Source organism: Acanthopagrus latus, chromosome 19 (genome assembly GCF_904848185.1).
Source record: "Acanthopagrus latus isolate v.2019 chromosome 19, fAcaLat1.1, whole genome shotgun sequence".
Classification (NCBI taxonomy): domain Eukaryota; kingdom Metazoa; phylum Chordata; class Actinopteri; order Spariformes; family Sparidae; genus Acanthopagrus; species Acanthopagrus latus.
The window spans coordinates 8,625,964-8,648,486 of record NC_051057.1 but is presented as its reverse complement, the minus strand read 5'-3'; the positions used below and the strand labels follow the sequence as shown (position 1 = coordinate 8,648,486).

Sequence of the window (22,523 nt, the reverse complement as noted above, 5' to 3'; positions counted from 1 at the left end):
TAAACACCAAAAGTGAATAGACCTCAGCTTTTACGCAAATATAGTCTGAATAGGCTGGGAGTGCACACTGTGGTGCACACTGTGAAGAGGACTGATGTGTTTTCAGTCGCGGAAAAAAAGATGCCTAAGTCAAATATTATGGAGACCTGATTAAAAGTATTACAGCTTTTACCTGTCTGGTTTTCTGAGGATAAAAAAGGATTTATTACTAATGAATCACATTTTATATGATTAATTTAAGGCATCCACTGCAGTGGGCATTCACATAACTCCCCCCAAAAAAGTTACTGGGTTGATTTTCACCTGTTAAAGAGTAAAAAAAGAATTATAAATTTATAATTTTGTCATTCATGCATAAAAGGGCTGGATGAAAAGCAAACCATAGACAGTAAAGTGTGTCGCAGAACAGCTATTTGGTTTTGCACATTAAACACAAACATCGGAAGTCTATTAGTTTGAAACTGCTTGAAATCGATTCAGAGAACTGTCTTGAGCTGCTGAATGGAGCTTCCAGTCAGGACAGTTGTAGTACAACATGACTAAAGCATTCAGAGTATAATACTCTGTACTAAAGTGGTTGATTGTGTGGCCGGCACAGAGGCTTACACAGTGGTTTCGTACCCCGTTTCATTCTGACACTGCTTTCAAAACAGGAAGTGATAACTGTCATCATGGTAGGCTCGCAAGTATTTATATCTCTGTCAGCGAAGTCACAGCAAAACAAAGCTGCGCGGGAGAGCTTACAGCCAAACATGCCACGCATAATTATTTCACTCACACACCTGTTTGTGTCCTTGGGGATAAGTGAAGGCAGAAAAGGTATTTTCTACCGCGACAGACCCGGCTCGCTTAATGAAGGTCTTCCTAGCAACAATCTAGGTTACCCGCTGCATTTTGCTCATCAGCGCGAGCGAGAGGGGATGGGGAGATTCTCCACCTGACGGACGCGAGTTTCAGGAAACGTTTCGGCGTCCTGTGTATTCTCTCATTATCCCTTTACATCACATGCTTCAAAGATAAGTCTAAATATTAAAAAGAAAAAAAAAATGCCACTCTACGGTCAATAATCCCTGCATCTCTTCCCCAAGACTCCCCTTTTCAGCGCTGTCCCACATTTGTGTCAGCGGTCACGCTCGCTCTGACATGGCGTGCTGAAGGGCGCTTTACTTCCAGTGGATGAAAAGCAAAGAGGGAGGTTTTCATTTGCTTTCCCTGGTCGGAGCTGCCGAGCTGCCAACCGACACACTGTGCCATCCAAACCCTGGAGGTTGCCCAGCGGTCCACTTGCCAGGCCGGAGGACTTTTAGCCATATTTGTCTCTTAACCATCCAACAAACGCCTTTTGTTTGATTCCCAGCCAGAGTCTTAGCTGAGATATTCCCATTAGTGGGGCTGGACCACAATACGGCTGATTATCCCGTCCTTATTAAAGCTGCGGGGGGATGCCAGCAGTGGAGCGAACTGCATTTACAGCACCAGAGATGCTCTTTTGTTCTCCCAAATAAGAAGGGAAGATACAGGAATGTTGGCTAATGATGGCACCGGTGACCGTCTCGGCCCTCATTTGTAGTTCGCAGGCAGCGCCAGGCATCACTCTCCCCCTCAGACAGTCACCCCTTCACTCCCGCTACACGGTGTACCTGCAGGAACATCAAAGGTAGCAGGAATTAGCCCGCCTCTTTGAAGGTGAACAGTGCCACGGCGATGCTGATTCTCTCACCTCCGTCACCTCCTCTTTAAAGCGGAAGAAGAGCGTCAGATGAAGATATCAATATCTGTCAAGCGTGGCCTCGATTTCCTCCTCAAACAGCCGGCAAGGAAACAAACAGCGAAGGAAGGAAGGGATTGTCGAGCCCGCGCGGTCCCACATACAGTACGGCACCCATAAAGCGACGGCTGACATATCTCCGATTGAACGACACATTAAATAACAACTGTTGTCTTTTCCCCGGCGTGGTTTGCGAAAGCTAAGCATCCAAGTCTCACATGTCTGCGATGGGGTTCTGCGCATCAGATGTTTTGCCACAGGCATGGCACCGGATCAGTTCTATTTTCTGACGAGGCAGCTGTCCGCGGTCCTCGTAGCGGAGCACAGACACCATGCGAGCGTCGATGTAGCTGTCCTTTACAGAGGATGATACGCGGAGGAAAAACCTGTTGCGCCGACAAATTAGTGTCAAAACAAATCCGTCTGGGAGGACAGAAACATGACAGAGATGACTCTCGCTTACAACCTTGAATCATTTAATTAGCCGCGAACGACAATGAGATGCTTGCACCGACTCTCAAGTGTGATTAATGCGACGGGAGCAGAGACAAAGAGTTGAAACTGAGAGACAAAACACTGTCACACTTTCATTTTTTCCTGGCATGTGAGCTTCGTGACTTGTTCTTTGACCCCATGTTTGTTCGGTCTATCAGTATATCAGAGTGTTGACACTGCGGATGCACACAGTGTTTGTCCGCGGCACACACTACATCTGTGGAAAACGGCCAGTGTGTACTCAGGTTGATACTATACACACAGACGCACACAGACACACGCACACAAACTGCGGAAAAGAGCATGACACAGAAAAACAGACAATCTGTTACTTCAAATCTCGGCACTTCACTGTTCAGCCCCTTGTTTTCTTGCTGACGCTGACATGAGAGCACAGCTGAGCCAAGTGTGACGCGGGACCGGTTCGCTTCGTTTGTTCTCACGGAGCCTCGCGGTGCAATTCTCGGCGAGTAACTACCAAAGTGCTTCAAATGAAACAGCTGCACATGAAACCAGCGGTGATGGAAAAAAAACTTTTCGTCCTATTCCAACGGTGGAGAAAACACCCTGATCCACTGTAACTGAGGTCTAAAATGACTTCTGGCCTTTCTGAAGGCTCCGCCCACACGTGTGTCTCCACTTTAACCTGATCTTTTCGCCCAGACTGTGTGGGCATGTGCACACTCTGCCTGGCTGATGTCTTCCTTCCGTCTTAAGCCTCATTAATGCTCTGTGTGTGTGTTGCAAACAGAGCCCTGAATAAATGCGGATGAAAGGCAGCAGTCCCTCTGGAACTTATGAAGGCACGGTAGCCCATAGTTCATGAGAGGGCACCATAGGACACGGTGAAGAAGTTCCAACAATGGCCGTAATGATTTGTAAGTGCTGGAAATGACCTTCGTCGCCACATCGCAATGTATAAACTGCCTCCACTTCTGCGTCTTTCACAATAGGCCCATAATCACAAGGTCCTCCACTGTCGGCATGTTTGTTGTCGTCAAACATCCGTGCCGGTGCTATAAGGCAGTCAGGTTGCATCCTTGAGATGGCACATCTATTTCGCTATGTAAAGAGGGCGTACATGAGCCTACAATGGTACGCCACGTGATGATTAGAAAGTCATGTTCCAGCAGTGAGCAGCCTGAGGAGCTCAAAACACACAGCCTTATAAAACCACGATGATGGTCTGTGCTGAGCCGCAGACAGAACACACTCAGATGGCATGATGTCATCAGAGGTGATTAGGGTCATCGACAAAAACAGACAGGATACAACCAAAAGCTCAAATAAGGGATGCATCCAAACCTAAATCGGTATATCATCACTGTTGGAAATATAAAAAAAAGCAGAGGTGATTAACAACATTAACACTGGCGGAATCCAATTAAGCTGTTCCAGGTTCATGATCCTGATGTTGTGCACGCTGCCTCGTTGTCACACTGTCATGACTCACTGGGACACCTCATGGTGTGTGTTACATGCTGTGTTAATATACGTTCACCAAAAAGTGAAAAGTGAAGCCATTGTCTTCTCACCCTCATGTGATGAAAAGTGTTTGTTGAAGTGTTAGAGTGCGCAAGCATTGTCTGGAGCTCCACAGTCAAACAGCGTTGTGGCATTCTCCTATACAGCTGAAGCAGACGGGAAAACAACCTGGATAACATCCTCCGAACACCTCATCCAGTGTAATCCAAGTCCCCAGAAGCTCCAAGAAGATCCAAAATGGATTCGATTTTATTCACACCCTGGAAGCACCGTTAACCTCATGCACATGCTTTTGACAGGGTGTGACTTTGGCGCTTAAAAAAAAAAGAGTGTTAATAACCATTTGGATTTGGGATCTCGGGGCTTCCAGAACTTCACTGGGATCTCTGGTAGTATTACTGAGGCTACATAATGAGTGGATTTTCATTTTTTGGTGACAATCCAATCTTTAATATGGTCAGAATAGGCTCTCTCAAGATGAGCCATGCCTGTGCTGAGTCAGTCACCTGGGATCGCCACGTAATGCACAGTGGCAGAACAGTGCAGATCATCATAGAAACGTTCATTAATCGGGTGAGATTTTGATTTTATCATTCACATTTAGCACGTGAGGTTCAGGGTCAGAGCAGCTCAGTGTATTCAGTAGCCTGTGAATATCCTATCTGTGATAGCGATAGTAATTACTTGTGCCTACTTCAAAAAGTGCTTGTTTCTTTTTATGATTTTTATGCACTCTGCGCTGCAAACCGATCGCCCCCCAGGGAAAAAATGAAGTTGAACTTGATTCCCGTCTTGAATGTATTTATGTAGTTTAAAAAGGGGGGGGGGGGGGCACATGCAGTGTGTTGCTCAGCCGGTTTATACACCGTGGCTAACTGTAACACGCCTCACACAAGAATCTCAGCAGCCCTAATTGGATGTAACAGGATGTAAATATGTCTCCGGCTTCTTGTCGACGCTGTGAAGGCTGCCGGCTCGACCGCAGCGCCTCGTCACTGCCGCCTGTTGCTCCCGCTGCGCGCTCCCTATGCACTTTCCAGCAGAGGTGTGGATCATCGGGGGGGAAAACGTCTGCTGTGAAAGAACATGTTAAGTTTTACAGTCTTCAGTACATCATAGTACATTACATTTCAAGTTTGTCACTGGAAAGTTACACTGATGTTCTCCCCCATTTCTGGGAATATTGCATATTGCCATAAATCCAAGATGTCTCAATTTGCAGTTGTGTTTTTAAGTGACTAATCACACAGTTTGCAGGTTGGATTCACCACACAGACACGATCACAGGGCTCACATGTGAGTCTTAAATGAAAGAATAACAAAATATATGAATGGTGTGGTCACTTAGCGTTGTTTATGGAGAGGATTGAATGGCCCATAACAGGATTGCTCCTCAAAAACAGCCGATATTCATCCACTCCGTGTTTCATATCACCAAATTCAGCACTGCTAAGTATTTACCATAATATCAAATAATATATCAAATGCTCCACCCTTGATAAATTATTAAAGTTTCGCCCCGGGCACAGTGTGTTTCCTGACCACTCTGTAGCCGATGTACAGCTATAGTGTTACCAAAAAAAGCATTTCAGCCAGCGTCACTATCTCCAATATGATGATCCCTCAGTCCAACTGTACTTCTATTCACAGAGTTACCAGTTACATTTAGCTGGTTCCTGGTTACAGGTGGTGCATGATTCCATGGCCATTCCATTGTCGTGGGGGTACCGTCACATCAAACCCGCGCCGCTCGTGCGATGGCGGCTCCCCTTCGGTCCCGCCTCTCCCCGGCATGAGAGCGGCGCTTGACATCCATCAAGCGCGTTGAGCCACGTTGGAAATGGACTTCTTTTTTACATTTCAAACATCCCCTGCTCACAGCTGGAGAGTCATCGTGGCGAGTGTCAAAGAAATAAAAAAAAGTCTGACGGAGCATCGAGTCCCGATGGCCTGACTCTGTGCCGCCGCGCAATATTTTCACTTCAACAAGATGTCACCCCTCTGTCTCACTTCTCAATCACTTTGTCTCCTGTGTGTTGTCTTACTCTGCCGGCGCGATGTGGGCCGGCGCTTGGTAAACAGTGCTGTGCTGGTTTTTTATGTGAATCACGAGATAATGAAAAATCCTTCATTTGTCCAAGACTACACGGCTTTCTCCTGCATACAGATAGGAAACCTTTTTTTCTCCGAGTAAAGGACACAACGTCACCTGCACACTAAATAAATACTGTCTGTCCGACTGCGAAGCTAAAAATGTCAACATCTTTGTCGAGAAGGAAAATCTTTCCTGAGACCATGGTTGCACGCTGTCGTCAGATTGTACCGGTTTATACTGTGAAGTGCAAAAAATGTGTTTGTCACTATGCCTTTTGATTACATATCAAACATTCAAAAAATAACCATCATTATAACGCTCTGAATGCTTGTTGTGTAATCACAGCAGTGAAAGGCGGTCTACCTTTAAGAACACGCTGTGTTTGCAGACACTATACAGGAACTGACTATTTGACATTTCCCCCAAGAAAGAAAAAAAAAAATGATACAACACCAATATGTTCCGGCACGGTAAGAATCCTTGATGTGCAACACTTAATCACCAGCGGAGAGACGTATTACCCTGGTAACATCACCGTGGAAATTCTCAGGTGTCTTGGTCTCCAAAGGAATCTGTACCTTTTTGAAAAATGGAGCCTTGAAAGTATTCATTAGTTAGCCAAGCACTGAGATTACCCTGCTAATGCCAGTGTGGTTTAAAAGGAAAGATTCGGGCCAGACGATTTTTTTTTCTTTTTTCCTTTCTTCCCCCTCCTGAAAATAACCTTTTTCTAAAGGAAAGAAAAGGTGTGAAAGTCGGAACAATTTCAGGCGAGCTTCTTGCTGAGAGGTGGCTTTAGTGTCCATTAATGGACATACTGTATGTGGAGTTTCAATGTGGAGAAAGCCACTCAGTGCCCACTGCAGGAAAAAAAGAAACGGTGATCAATAAGCGCCGTGTGCGGTTCAATAAGTGCATTGATCATCACACAAACACATCATGACCATAGCGGGAATAAGAGAGCAGGGGTAAGGTCAATACCTCTCAAGTGGATCGAATGCAAGTCTGCTTAAGCTTGTTCTCACTTGCCCACAGAGACTGAATAAACAGGGAAAAACTGTTAGAGATGTCTCTTTGTTAAAAGCTTATTACGTTCTATGATTACGGAAGATTGTTTCATTAAATTATCAAGAAATGCAAAGAGAGGGAAGCAAACAAGAACGACCTAAATGGAATGGAAAATGTAGCGTGACGTCAATCCTGTGATGTCTTCTCTTCACACGTCACGTTAAAGTCCACAACATTATAAATGACTGTTCAGTCTGACATATCCTGATGTAGACAGGGATCACACACACAGCTCCCTTAAAAACACAGCGGTCCAGCTCGGCACCAAGAAAGAGTGTCTTTCATGGTATTTTTTGTTAATGAATGGTGGTTTATGGCGAATGAGGATAAACTGGATGACTGGGGAACCTTCTAAATGGAGAGCCTGGTTAATCACGGTGAGAGAAAGTCAGGATTTAGTCTGTAGGTCTTAATGATCAACATAATGTGGACAATGACTCGAGTCAACGGGTTCTCTCCTGTGCAGTTTAGCATAAAGACTGAAAGCAGAGGACGCAGTTGGTCTGGCTCTTTCAACAGGTGAAGAAAAAAAAAAAATCAGCTCACCAGTATATCCAAAGCTCATTAATTAGCATGTTATATTTCTCTGACAATGCTCTGGCCAAAAAGTAGCTCAGCTTCATGTCAGCATGAAGATGAACGAGCTCATTTCACAAAATGTTCTCAATCATTCTCTGATTGATGGTTTAATTCAAGCCTGCGTCCCTCCTCTACCTCCAAATACACTGTTTGTTCTTTAGTCCATCTTCAACACGTTGATGCTCATTCAAGGAGCTCCATGGAACACTTTGTAGCAACTCATGTATGAATCACTTGTTTATTGACCATATGTGATAAACCATATGTTTTTCTCTGTTGCCTATGCAAGCCTGCAGATGGTTTGTCCAAGTCGTTTAACACTGCTGGACTGTGGATTTCTTTGCGAGGGACTCGGATCGGACGCTCTTAAAAAATGTGATTTTATGCACTTTCATCTCAGCGCCTCGCTCCGCTCCGCTAATAAGGAGCAACAGTGGCTAACATTACTTTAGAAATGGAGTCCGCTAACACAAGCTAACGACCGGCTCACAGCACAACACAGGAATTCCGCTGAGCCCCTTTAACGAAACACATTTTTCCATGTGTTTCTGAATGTTTTATTCAAAATTCAGCTCAAGCATGAATCCAAGACAAAAGAATCCAAGGATGACGGACGGATAACAAGCCTACAAGATACACTGAAGCCTCCAGCCAGACTTAAGAGTGGGGCATCGGGTTAACTTTTCAAAATTACATCACATCACACAATCGACAGCCTTGCATCCTCATTGATTGCAGATGGCAAACACACAGGCCACCTCAAAGTGAGAAGATATTGATTTCCTTAGAAGTGCGCTCTCTTAAAGATTACCAGGAGTAGTCCTCCAACAGTGTTGAGTTGTGTTACTGGGGTTTGACTCTTGACCTTTTATCTGCACCCATCTGACAGACACTTGTCCCCTTGAGCCATGGTAGCCTGTGAGTGACACAAACAGTTACACTTGCAGCTAATTACAGCACGTCTGCTGAAAAACATCCATCGCCTCTGCAGCTGAAATGCCTTCGCTGAGTGTTTGATTCCCCACAGATACGTTCCACACTGTTTTTTTAGCTACAGGGCAGAATTAAAATAAATAAATAAATAACACACCCATCGCCCCTTTAAACACTCTTCGCCAGTCACATCCACAAAGCACATTACAGGGCGGAGATAATCCAGTGGCAGCGGATGGCTCGCTCCGAGGTATTTTCAGTGATGCTTCATGGTTGGGTCAGCCAACAGCTGCTGGAGGTGAGATATCTAGGATGAAGTCCTCTCCCCAAACGGCGTCAACCCTATTTTAATTCTCCACACAGCTTGGTGCATTGACACCTGGGCTGAACACATGGTTAAAATTAGGGCCACTGTAGGGGACCTTGACAAACAAGTGACTTTGACTGAATTTATCAGGGCGTCCCTGGAGCCACACGCCTCTCTCACACAGTGATGGTCGAGGGGGAAAAAAAAAAAGAGTCTATTTTGGTTTTAGTTTGTATTATCTGATCATTTGATGCATCTATACGTGGGGCATAGCTACATTAGTTGTTTTTTTCGTCTTCTTAAGAAATGTAGGCTATGATGTATGCTATGTTGTAATTTCTATGATCTGTAACAAATTAAACAACTAAATAATAATTTATATGTGTTCTTATGGAGCATTATAGAAGGAAAAATCAGACAAATGATCTCACTTAAATTAAATTAAATGTTCCCCTCCAAAATTCAGTGTATGAAATATGAAAGAAACAAAAGAAAAAAAAAAAGCTTGAGTCTTTTTCTTACTGTGACAAATTGTAACTTTTAATTCTTAGCATTTTGGCATCTCATAATCACTCATGACGCAGCACATTTTCTTTCACATGCAGCTGTAATGATAACTAACTAAAGTTGCATTCCGACTCACTGTATTGCACTCAGTCAAAATGACTCCAACAGAATAGAAACGTCGGCGCACTCAGCGGAAGTCTAAAGCCAGTAAAACAACAAGGGGTCTTTTATTTTCATTTCAGTTAAAATGCACAACACCGTGGAACACACTGAGGGGTTTTTCATGAATTTTGAATGTAATTTGTTTTGGGGATTTTTGTACTCGGTGCCCTGGATCAGACACAGGCAGGGAATATGAAATATCCACATCAATTAATTTGGCATATAAGAGAGAATATGCCTGGAAAGTTGTTTTGTCTCGGGGCCGTGTCAGATTGGTTATCTCGCCACGAAAAGCAGAGAAGAAAGCAAATCCACAGTGGCATGTAGCATGTGAGTGAAATTCACGTTTCATGTCTAAAAGTCTACCTGCGATCTAAGCTGTTAAACACTGTACTGAGCATGGGAATGTATAGGGACATATATAAGAAAACGCATTAGCTGTTAGCATAACAATCAATGGCCCTAAGTTCCTTCAGCACCTCTGAGTCAAACTTTTAAAACAACAGAAGGATGCAGACTGTTTAGCCGCAGCTGCGGTTTGAATATTTCAGGTTATGGATGAACTGTCGAGTGTCTGACAAGAGCCACTATATAAACTTTGAGCACAGGCTCTCTGGGAGACATCGATAGTTGTAAATATTTAATTCAGTGCCTCTGACAACGCATGCCACTGAAACAAATCTTTAGCAGATTGAATTCGAGATAAACGACACAGAAAATATCACCAAAGCTGATACACAGATTTTTATGCCGTCTTTTTTTTTTTGTCAGGGTGGCGTTGTTTTGGATTTCTGTTCCACGGATCACATGTTCGTTAATGTGACGTGTCAGCGCTTCTGAAGCAGCACCTCAAGTGTATTTTCAGCATATTGTGCAGTTATAATAAGAATACAGCGTGTGAGGGCGCTTCAAGGAGCTTTTACACGAGCCATGAAATGAGAGTTCCAGTTGCTCTGATCACTTGGTTAGATATCAACAGGTATGCATGAATAGTCCTCCAGAGAGCATCATGCGTTACATCAATATCAGCTAACAGTGGACAGAAAAGTTGCAGTTGAGATCGATTTTATTTTGTCATTTCTTGGTTCTGCAATTTAATGTTATCCAAGCCTCAGTGTTCTATGCAGCTGTAATATGAAAGTAAAAGTAAACAGAGACATTGTCACTGTAAAACATTTAAAGCTGCTTCAAAGTGAAAAAAACAAACATGCATCCTGCTACATGCGAGTGAACCGAAGCGAGGCTGAATGATTGGTTCAGAGTCGTCTCATTAGGCGTAAAGATTATGTTGAGATCAAGTTCAATAGCCTAAAGATTCATACATGACAATTTTTACAGTCAGACTGCTTTAATTTACAATTTCATTTCTAGAACTTCTTGCTGCTGATGTGGAAGCCCATATTATACCAGAGCTTTGTGCAAAGAACTTACAGCAGGCTTCCCCTCAAAGACTTTATATTAATAGTCTGAGATGCTAACCATGTTGTTCCTTTTCTTTTTTTAAAAAACTTTTTGTTTACCCGAAAAAAGAAATAAAGAAAAAGACACAGTTTACATCATGTCAGATTTCTATTAGAAAAGATCTACTGACTCTACTCTACGCGTTCAGTCAGTTCATCATTTCAAGTGGAAAAGACCGCAAGTCTGACAATAAATACTGGACATTTTGAGTTGAATTTGCTCGAGATAAACTCCAGACTCTGCACATTTAAAACTAAGATGCTGACATTCATTCCTGTAAGTCCTGTCTGATACTTCATACTTTGAAGGCAGTGTTTTCTTTTTAAGGTTATTTTCTTTACTTTCAAGACATCTCCCGGAAAGAATGAAGTCATGTGGTCCAGCTTGTAGAAATGATTTGTTTGCTTTCGGCCTGTTTGGCAGACCGTTACCTTTCAGCTCCAGCACTCTGAGGGGAAAAAAGTTTGGCCGCCCCTGCTCCGGCACTTTACTCCACTTGATCAACTATAAATGAGGAGACTGAACGCTGTCTCTGGTTTCAACATAACTGGCACCAGATCTTTTGAGGAACCGTCTAAATCATTATTTCGGTTGACAGACAATCAATATTAAAAGACAAAGAAAAATACCATCAGCCCAATGAGCTAATGATTAATGTACCTAACTGTGATCAACAAGCAATCAACACGGGTTCGTTTTTAAACTTTTATTCACTTAAATTCTCAAGTGTTAAAGCAAGAACAAAACATTTATAATGTCCTTTGGTGGGATTTTATTACACTTTATTAATACTGTATATGTAAACTGATATTCTTTGATGCCAGCACGTTGCCAATACAAAGGAAAATCAACTGCACAACTAAAAGTAATACCAACAAATAAAATAAGTGGATGAAAGAAACAGAAGTCAAGAGGAACAGAGAAACCAGAAACAGTTGCTTCCGCGTTTTGGGATGTCTTAAATAGATACATTAAAGGTTGCCTTTTTTCAATCACAGTTCGGCAAAGATACAAAAAGACTACATGACTCTATTTTTTTTTTTAAAGTTTGCTCTGTCGATAAAAGAACTTGCAAATACACCGATGTTTTTTTTTTTCTATGCAATTCTCGTCTGCTCGGGTGAAGACTATCCTCTGACCATGATCGTGGGGAGCGTGGCGGCTCTAAGATAGAAAAGAATCAGACGGCGTTACTGGAGTATCTTTTTTTGGAAAGAGAGAGGAAGAGGAGGGGAGAGGTGGGCTTCTTACACATGTGCATCACTAACATCGGACAAAAGAATCTTTCAACCAACAAGGGTTTTACAGAGTAACGTTCACGAAAAGCACAGGTCTGTGGCGGCATGGCGAGGGGATATGGGGCGGGGGTGGTTGATGGGAGAGGAGGGGAGGATGAACAGGAGGGAGGGTGAGATAGGGCTCGAAGGGGGAGACAAAGCGAGAGAAGGGATCGACGTGGGCTAGGTTTCTGTGTCACGAAGTGGCAGTCCGGACAGATTTCCTTCTATCCACAATGCACTGACAGCAAAGAATGCTTCCTGTTGTTTTTTGTGGTTTTTTATTTTTTTTTGTTCTGTTTGTCGTTGTGGTGAAGTATAACGGTTACGTCTCAGAGGCCAGTCTTTGCCACTCAGCGGGGACAGTTTCTTTGCGATCTCTTCGGCATAAGTCCAGCCAACATTAACTCGCAGAAGCATCCCCCCCCCCGGGGCGGCCACTGTCTGCCCGTGCGAGAGCCGATTGGTCGCAGCTGTTGCCGTGGCAATAAGAGAGGAAGTGAGCGAGTCTGTCATCTTCAGTTGTCTCTTCTCAAACTGGAAGGAGCTCAAGTACCTGGTATGGCTTAGAGGGGGCGGGGGGCTCATTGTTCTTTGCTCATTTAACTCTTATTAGGCAAACGCTCTTTTTTTCTTTTATAATATCTGGCATTTTCAGAAGTATATGGTTTTTTTTTTCATTTCTATATATTCTTTGAAATTAAATGAAAAGTTTTTTTTTTGCACTCATTCGTCTGGCACATTCCCTTTATTGTCAGCGCGAGTGTCCATTGAGTCTGGCGGCGGACAAGCTCAGTAAAGTACAGTCCAGAAAAGCTCATGGTGGTTCTTGTTTAATGGTTGTTGATTATTTGAAAGAGGGGGATGGGGGGAGGTTAAGGTGGAGGGCGGTGGGGAGCTGATCACTCCCACCAGGTCACGGGTCTCTTTAGAGCGCGGCGGGCCGGCAGGAGGCCTCTCTCAGCAGCGCCGAGCCCAGCAGCAGCAGCAGCAGCAGCCAGGGGGAGGACGGGGCCGTCAGGGGGGCCTGGCCCGAGTCGGGGCCCCCGCAGCCCCCCAGCTCCGACTCGCAGCGGCGCTTCTCGCACTGCAGGCCTGTGTAGCCCGAGGGACAGTTGCAGCGGACGTTGTTGACACACACCCCGCCATTTTGGCAGCGCTGGAGCTCGTTGTCACACACCCGGGCTGCGTGGGAGCAACGTAAAGACAAGAGAGAGGAGTGAGAATCACACATCGAGAGAGTTTTAGGTGACACTTTACTTGAAGAGTACTGTCATATATCAAAAAAGTGTGGCGAAATGGCGCTAATTGTCAAATCCAAGCAGAGATCATTCAATTATCTCCTGAGTTGTACCAATAAGATAGAATGAAGCTTAAAGTATTCGCAAGGGGATAAAAGATTATGAATCCACTCATTCAGATCAAAAACATACTAAATCTTTTCTTCAAGTAAAGTGTTACCACATCTCATTCTGTATTTTAACTCTTCTACGTATAGTTTGACATTTTGGGATAAAATGCTTATTTTGGTTCTTGCTACTGTGAGTCAGATCAAAACATCATCAAGACACCACTCTCATGGTTGTACTCATTCTTTGGCCAGCACAAGTAACTTCCTGGATTTACTCCTCAATGTCACAAATAGGCACATAAACCTCTGTAAAAGAGGTCTTGACTTCACAGGGATTTACTCATTTTTCTACATAATAAAAGTCTACCACCATAATCAATTTAAAGATGGCATTATCACATTAAAAATATCCGTACAATGGGTTAAAAAAGCTCTGTTATCACACTAAGTGCTCCAGTTTAAGGTGATGACAAACCGTCCCTTCATGAGTCAACACATTAAAAGTAGTGTGAAGGATTTTCCTTTTTTCAAAAAGACAACATCTATACAATTTCCCCATTTCATATATTAATATAACATGCGATTGAACAAATAAAAACAAAAAATAGAATGATGATCTGTGTCTTTATAGACATGAGGCACCCAGTTTTAAGTCATTTTTTTCTACATAAACATGATCAAATCTGTCTGCAGTGTGAGCAAATTCCCCCTTTTAATCATTCCCATTTCTGTAATAACAAAGTTATTCAAGGTCCCATCCCATCATGTTACTGCACAGAAAATCCACGGTTTCCTCAGAGCCTGAAAGGCTTTCCCCGAGCAGCAGTGATTTTTAGACAAACTGAACGTCAGGTGAAAATTGGTGTATATTTAGAGCTGGGACACCGAGGCCACTCAATTCCCAGTGGAGGCAAGCTGTCAAGCAAGCTGGAGGCAAACAAAGCAGCGCCGCACAAACTAATAAACCAACAGAGACAAATAAACAGTGATAAACACAGGGGCCACTTCTGCCCATTTCAGTCCTTTATGGGAGTGGAAAACAATGCGGTGAGCAATCTATGAACTCTATGGGACATAAATATCACAATAACAAATATCAGGCCCCTCTCCTAATACTCTGGATTGGATGCATGCTGTCTCCCAGGAATAGCCAAATAGGGCTTTGATGGGAGCCTAGTTAAGAAACATTGACTCTGTGAATCCTATTTGTGCCACGGCTGTTTGGTTGGAGAAAAAGGGAGCTGCTGTTTGGCTCAGTAAGTTTTGCTCCAGGCCACAGCTCACCAATTACCATGCACAACTACTACTATACCCCCCTCCTCCTAAATAAAAAGACATCTGAACTCTGTCTTTGTCTTTATTCCCCCTCCAACTGACATATCAATTTCATGACCAATTCAGCCACTCTAAACTAAAGTAATGAGTTGATATATAAAACTACAACCGCTGCCACAAAACTAAAAACAAAAAAAAACACAGCTTCTTTCTTCGGAAAGTCTTTGTGCACTTGGTTTTCTCCTCATGATGTGGCAGCTAAACTTGGTAATACAAATCTCTCCTCCCAGTTGACGAGGAAGAGCAATCACGGGTTAGCAACTAAAAAAAAATCATGTTTTTCATCGACAGGCCCCTCACATGATCAATACACCCGAGACTCCTTTGAGTAGACAATGACCTTTCATATTGACCATCTCATCCCACTTTGCTTTCATCATGAAATGCTAACATGTCATGAATTTCTAAAGTCAGTCTGTACTTTGTATTCTTTCTGTGCTCGAAATGTTCACAAAAAATACTTGAACTGATGTGCAGACATCATTATGTGTGCTCTCCTTTTCAGGGTGAAACCAGCCCAAGGTCAGCTATGTGCGTCCGACCAGAGGGACCAGAAAAGCCACGCTACAGCTATGCAGGAGACACGGCTTTAAAATGTGAAGCTTCTCTACCGTACCTCAAAATAAAGGAGATTTGATACAACGGGCCTTGTGACTACAGCACAGTATTTGAATTGTACCATATTTGTTTTCCACCGCAGATAGCATTTCTTAGTTGGAGGACAATAGGTGAAGTCCTGCCCCTATCGGTGGACCACCACGGGATTTCAGAAAAATATATATATCGTACAACTAGCCTATTTGACCTCGACTGAATTGCTCCATGAGTGACACATATGGATGGTTGTCAATTTGAAGGAGCCTTTTTTCAACCTGAAGTCAGAGTTCGTAATAAAACTAATGAAGTATAATCAGAAAAGACTACACACCTAACAGTTGCATGAGGGAACACTGTCTCGATGAACGCTCACCAAAACCAGTAATCAGACTGCCGACAAACTGTAAATTTCTTGAAATGCAAAACTATCTTTTAAATACATAAACATCATATGTGTAATTCATGGAACAATTTCAACTGGATCAAAAATGTATTTGTTTCCCGTCTTTGACTACAATTTTTTTTCCTGAAATAAGGTCCCACTGGGCTCACAAGACCAAGCAGAACTTTGTCTTTCCATGCAACCCTTGTTTAAGTCTACAACACATCGAGTAGCCAGTAGTCCATTTTGTTAGATAATAACAGCAATACGTGGATTGTTTTCATTATTATATTCATCTCCAAATCAAGTTGGTTGAATTTGGGTTAATTATTTTTAGCAGCAGCCTTAACTTGTTGAATTATTATTATTATTATTATTATCAACCCGAAAATACTTTTAGCTGCTTTAGTCTTAATTAGCTAAATTCAAGTACTGTTCGCATGAAACTTAACTTATTTCAGGCTAGTCTTAATTTGTTCAGTTCAAATATTGCTAGCTTGAGCTGGTAGCCAAGCCAACAAACAACATGGCTCTGGTGTCAAACAACCTCTCAGTCATTTCTTTCCTTCTTTAAATAACAGTCTAAACTAGCTTAATTGACCTTTTGCTAGCTTGAAATGGGAGCGGACAAATAGCATTCCTTCGTTGTCATTGTTGATAGCTAATATTAGGCTTGCTGTGGGATACATGTGGGATGGCTGACCAGCTAAGTATGTTTAGCTAGATGGGATTCTCCTTTAGCCTCAATTTAAGCGACGTACTGTCTTCCAGAAGCAGGCTAATGCGAATCACATGAGATGCCTTTTTCTATTAGAGATATTATTAAAGGGTCATTGAGACGAACACTTTGTCACACTCTACTGACTCTCAGCAGTTTCCAGTGATACAAAAGGAGCCCCGTTAGCTTGGTGTGTATCATTTTTACATACAGATACTGGAGGTGAATTTTTCATATCAAGGTGAACCGCCACTTTAAATATTAATTCTGCATGATGCCCAACACTGCATAGCAAGTTCAGTCGGCTTCAAAGCAAAGTTCAGGTAATGGCCGACCCCTGAAGGCAAAACGCTTCATTGGCTGCCAATTACGCAATGCTAATGGCCAAAATGAAACAGAGATATTGATTTTTAAAAAAGAACATCAATAACAAGTTTGTTAAAAATTTATAGCAGAGTCAATGAGATTAAAGGTGCACTGTAACACTGAGGGAGAGAGGAAAAAAAAAACCCATAAAGTAACAGCGTCAGGCTCCTCGTGCTATTTGTCCGGTCCTTGTTCCAGGGTAAGGGGCGTAACTCAGAACAAGTGTACTGTCGGATGATGTGGACGGGCGTTCTAAAGATTGAGGGAGGAATTGCATTGAAAGTCTGAATAGGATGAATTATTCTGAGAGCACTGCACCTTTATCTCTCTTCAATCTCCCGCATTAACCATTTCTCTGCATGTAAACAGAGCCGGCGCAGGCAGTAAATGACAAGATTTGTAGCGTTTGCTTTTGATATGAGTGATAATATTTAGAGAGGGGGCCGATGAACTAGGTGTGCCTGTCTGGGACTGCGATGTGTTTGACGAGAGATTTGAGCTTTAATTGCATTCTCCAGTCTGCATGCAGATAAGAGTCTTGCACATGCACGAAAACACTGCACGAAGCAAAGTGAGGTCACACTGCAAAGTTTTCAAACTATTTCAGTGGTGGAATGACTCGGCATCAGTTTGCTCCTGCAGCTGGCTTTATTTCAGGTGTTTCCCGTTCTTGTGGAAAACATTTTTCTACAGTCAGTGTGAGAACAAATTCCCCTTCAGACAGCGGTCTGCTTAGTCCACAAGTTATTTTCCAGTGGAAAACTGGCTTTTTAAGGTATTACCAGCTTTCAGTTACTAGTGCATCAACAATAGGACATGGTAAAATCCAGAAAGCTATATTATAGCCTCAGAAGAGCAGAATGCAACACAGTCAAGGATTTATCTTCAGCAGGATGCCGTTATTAAGCCTGGTGCACTTTTGACCTGGACCACGTTCAGCACGATAACATCCAACTTTCTTTTAAATGTCCGACATGGCAACTATTATCACTCTCACTGCAAATGTACAGCACAGAGAACACCTTTATTTGTGTGTCTCTAAAAGGTATTCTGGGACGCGTAGCCTAGTAAAACATAAAAACATAAACATAAAAAAGATTAGGTTCAACTTTGATTTCCAACAAAATTTACGGGGGCAGACCAAAATGCAAATGGACCCAACTGAATAGACCTATAGCTGCTGAATAGGTGACTGGCTACAAAACACATGACGCTGCACTGAGCTAGTTGACGTGACAGCAGATACATGAACATCTAAAAGACGGAAGAAATATGAACTTGATAGCTCCCACTGAATTGCAGTTTAGGGAAGTTAGCCAGCAGTGACAGACGTAAATAGGAAGGGCAGCGTGAATTGCAGCCCGCTGCTTTGTTTGTATTGGCATCTGTCATCAACTCAGCATTACAAATGCTAGCAAGCTAGCTTCCATCCAGACGGGAAAGTGTACGGAGTCGCCACTAAATCTTGTCAGCAGCACACAGTGAGTTGATATCGCAGTAATTGTGGCTAGAGGTAAGAACTTTAGCCCGAGCCCGAGCCCGACCCGGCCCGAAATTCGGGTCGGGTCGGGCCTAAAATGTCAATCATTACGTTCGGGTCGGGTCGGGTCGGGCTCGGGCTTCTCTCTCGCTGACTTTTTTTAAAATAAATATATGTTTATAAAAATGTATACTAAAACGATGTGTGGATACTAAACTAAGGAATACTTGTTGTACATAAATAATTTGGATAAAACAGAGAAGGCGGCGCTGTAAGGTAATTGCTATATAACTACTACTAAACAGGAGGCGCAGAGCAAGAGCACGCTTTGCGCACGGCTTTGCGGACATTTCGTGAACGTAATCTTGAAATTTCGGGTTTGCTTCGGGCTCGGGCCTGCAAATCAAGTTAATTGGTCGGGCTCGGGCTGGGTCGGGCTTTAATGCCTGCGGGCCTGGGTCGGGTCGGGCTGGATTTTTTAGGCCCGATCTTACCTCTAATTGTGGCACCGCTAGATGGCCAGAGATCGCCAGAGTCGTCGATATAAAGTCAATACATTGAACCTGCCCCATGTAAGATAACCGGTCGCGATAGGCCCGTAGCAATCCAAGAAAGAGGGGAAATCCAGGAGGCATGCCAGAAAGAGCAACTTAGACAGCCTGCAGATTTTCCGGCTCCCAGGCTAAATAGATTGAGGAAAAGCTGGTACATTGAGTGAACACATCCAAATGTAATCACAGAAGAACACACATCGTACAAATAAAGGGTATGTGAGCATCCCTTTGCAGTGTTCACCTCTGAAGTCTAATTGCAGGAGAAATAAAAGTTTAGACTTAGAAGTTTTGAAAACATACAAATTAATTTACACAGACGTGTTTGTTTGATTCTGATCACTGCATCACAGCTAATCTGAAAAAGAAAACCACTGATCCGTTCTGTGCTCCGTCTCACTGTATGTGACTTTCCATCTGTTGACATTCTTCACTTGCTTTTTTTATTATTATTTTTTTTTTCCCCTACTTTGCTCATTTCTTGTTTACACATTTAATTACAACTGTTGTACAGCTCACCATCTCAGTGTTTCACCATGCAATGCCTCGGAGTCCCTACATGCATTCATTGTAAAACAACATGGGATGTGAGCCATACAGACCCATGCCTTGCCCCCTACCTTTTGTGTCGAAACAGATGTGCACGCTGACAGTGTGCGCTCACACTTTACACACTGAATACATTAGTCAAAAACAGCGCATTTTAATGATCTTCCATCTGTGCTAGGATATACTAAAATAAACAGATCATTCATTTTAAACTGAATTTAGACCATAGTGCACCTGACTTGGAAGCACTTCTATTCATGTGTCACAGACGCCGGTTCTTACGTTTTAAGTTTCAAGCTTTCTGTGCCGCATCCTACGTTTCAGGACATTTCCAGATATTCAGTTTCATCAAGTTGCATTCAAGATGTTCACTGGAAGGCGTTTACATTTGCTCTTTAATGAGACACATCAGCAGACAAAGCGCGTGTCGCTGCAGTGCATTGTGGTCTACTGTGGCTCTTTCATGATGGATCCCTCCCTGTACTGTTGAACATTAAAAGCGAATAGCAGCTCCTGCAAAAAGCTATGGCTTACAACTCAGATCCATAGGTAAAAGCTGTTCAAAATTACATTGATTATATTTGGCTTACATATAATGTAGTATAGCATATTTTAAATAAGTCACTGGTGAAGGCCGCACATTACACCATCTCTGTGCTCAAAGCCTTTAAAGCCTATGCTCAGTACCTGAACATTTGAGCAGATTCACTTTCATATTCAAGTGGCTTCCCACTCTTTCATGGCTGATTTATATTCAGAACAGTCTGCATGAGGGTGGATTTTGTCTCTGTTTGTCCGGCTTTCTTAAGAAATGTACCACCAAACAGAGCTGCTTCCAGAATACGATCAACTTATCAAATAGCTGCCTAATATTTCAAAGTCATCTACCTACCGCTCTTCTTTTCCAATAGCCATACAAAAAAGGAATGCAGTTGTAGTTATAGTTTAGACCAATGTACTGAAAAGAAATGACATTTTTTTGTCAATGGCAGAGCGGTTCCCACTCTTTACGTTCTTCCTGCCTAAAAAAAATAAAAAAAATTCCTTCAACAAATGCTGTCTCTGTGTTTTTGAATAAAAACAGAAACGATCTGGCCATCATTAATTCTTGTCTCAAAGTTTTTGTGGTGCATCTAGTTTGCTTTTTGCCTGAGTAGGGTGTTTTCATATGACTGGCCACATTCACAGACTGGTCCAGAAAAGATATTAATTGAATTTCTTCATTTAATTTTTCAGCAACTGCTGACATCATTATAGTACATTCTGCTTTCGCTGGTTATCACATTACATCCACACGAGGAAGTAGAGACTTCTGCTAAAAACAGTCATGTCACCTTACGGTGTTGAGGCGACTTAACGCTTTCGTTAACCAGGAAAGAGACTGATGCTGAGCAGCAGGAGGCAGATCGATGTCACCGCATTTAATCTCAGTGATAAACGGTGATACAAACATGCTGGTCAAATGCCAATTAGCTAATTATTTGCTGGTCTGACAGTAAGTTAGGCGTACAACACAAGTACGGAAACTACAAAGAGGTGAAAAATACATGAGCATTACTTAAAAATAGGCAGCATAAACAAAGTTTGCAACAGTGGTTTTGCATCTCAAAGTTCTTTCTTGAACTGTCAAAAAGTTGGAATCATGCGGTGTGTACTTTCTCACAGCTGCCTCCTGTAGGTCTGTCACTTAAGTTTGAACTGAAAAAAAAAAAAAAGAAAATGAAAAATTGGTGACATTTGGAGAAAAATGACTACACAGGGCATGCTTTGCAAAATGACCAGGGGGAAATATAAACGGCAGACAGTAATAAATGTGGCTTGAGCTGAAAATGACCTGCATTCTCTTTTTACAAATGTTAGTGTTGGATGACATTGTCCTTCTGTGGACCGGCGAGGGGGGTGGTGGTGGTTACTCAAACAGATCACAGGCAGCCTGTCAAGCAGTCAATATTGACTCAGCTGTTGTTTTTTTTTTTTGGTGTGCGACATGGCTGGATAACGGAGTTACCGAGCAGCATGCATCCTGCCATGCCATTGCCTTTCCTCTGTTGTAGCCGTATAGGGCACCTGCTGACATTACATTGTTAACGCAGCCGCAGCATGTGTGAAGAGCGGGCCCAGTTAGTGAATCGAATGGTTTAGTGTATTGGGTTAGCTCGTGTTATGGGTTAGGTCTGTATTTGTCAAGGCAGCTGGGGGCAGTCCTGCGCATGTGCGGCACATTCTTCCAGCCAAAGCTGAGGAATCACACAGAGAGGAAGAGAAGTCAGAGAGAGAGAGAGAGAGATAGCAGAGAGAGACAGAGCTGAGGGGGGAGCTGCGTGGGGAGGTTTGTGGTTCTACTTACATTTGCAGCCATCGTCCCACAAATAGCCGGGTAGACACTCCTGACATTTAGGCCCTGTAGTGCCCTCCTTACATATACAAAATCCTGTGCCATTACAGCGATCACTGACTGAGCCAAAGGGATTACAATTACACTCTGGAAAAACAAGACACACACATACACACACAGGCTGGAAACAAGGGTGGTACTTCGACTTCCTGGCACACATCTGAGATTCTTTTTTTTACAGGCGCAGACCACATTCCTCGAGCTCAGCTATTACAACATCACGCTTGATTAGTTTTTAACTGGTAGAAAAAATATTAAAAGATTTAAAGACTCATACATTAAAAAAATGCTACCATTTCAACTGTAATGGAGAGAGAATGAGAGAAGAATGGAGCTGATCAAAGATGCATGAACACTTTGTATTCATTACAGCATATTTGTTACTGTTACATTAATTTTACTGTTATACAGGTATACAATGTGCAATGAGCAAATATGCGAAGCATTATCAGTAGCTTTGATTTGGGATGAACAAAGAGGGCTAATCTGCACATGCTTTTCTGAAATCTGATTCATTCATTGAGGGAGAGATAGAGAAAGATGGGAGGAGGAGACAGGGAATGTGATGAGCAGGTATCAGATGGATAAACACATGGAACAAAGACAGAGGAGGGAATGTGATGGATTTAGAGAAATGAGAGTGCAGAGTCCATTGAAATGGG

General features: G+C 42.8%; 1 protein-coding gene across 8 annotated transcripts in view; it reads right to left on the bottom strand.

The window, feature by feature from the left end:
• Nucleotides 1–11,551: 11,551 nt before the first annotated feature.
• Nucleotides 11,552–22,523, bottom strand: part of ntng1a (netrin g1a) — a 270,500-nt gene continuing 259,528 nt past the window's right edge. For 4 of the 8 annotated variants that reach the window (XM_037078798.1, XM_037078800.1, XM_037078801.1 and 1 more), the window contains 2 exons: nucleotides 21,814–21,948; nucleotides 11,552–13,322 (listed from right to left, as the gene is read on the bottom strand). In XM_037078798.1, coding sequence (XP_036934693.1) covers nucleotides 13,066–13,322; nucleotides 21,814–21,948 — 392 coding nt within the window. In that variant the 3' untranslated portion in view covers nucleotides 11,552–13,065. The remainder of the gene's footprint in view (nucleotides 13,323–21,813; nucleotides 21,949–22,523) is intronic. The other 4 variants (XM_037078802.1, XM_037078803.1, XM_037078804.1 and 1 more) reach the window with 1 other exon arrangement.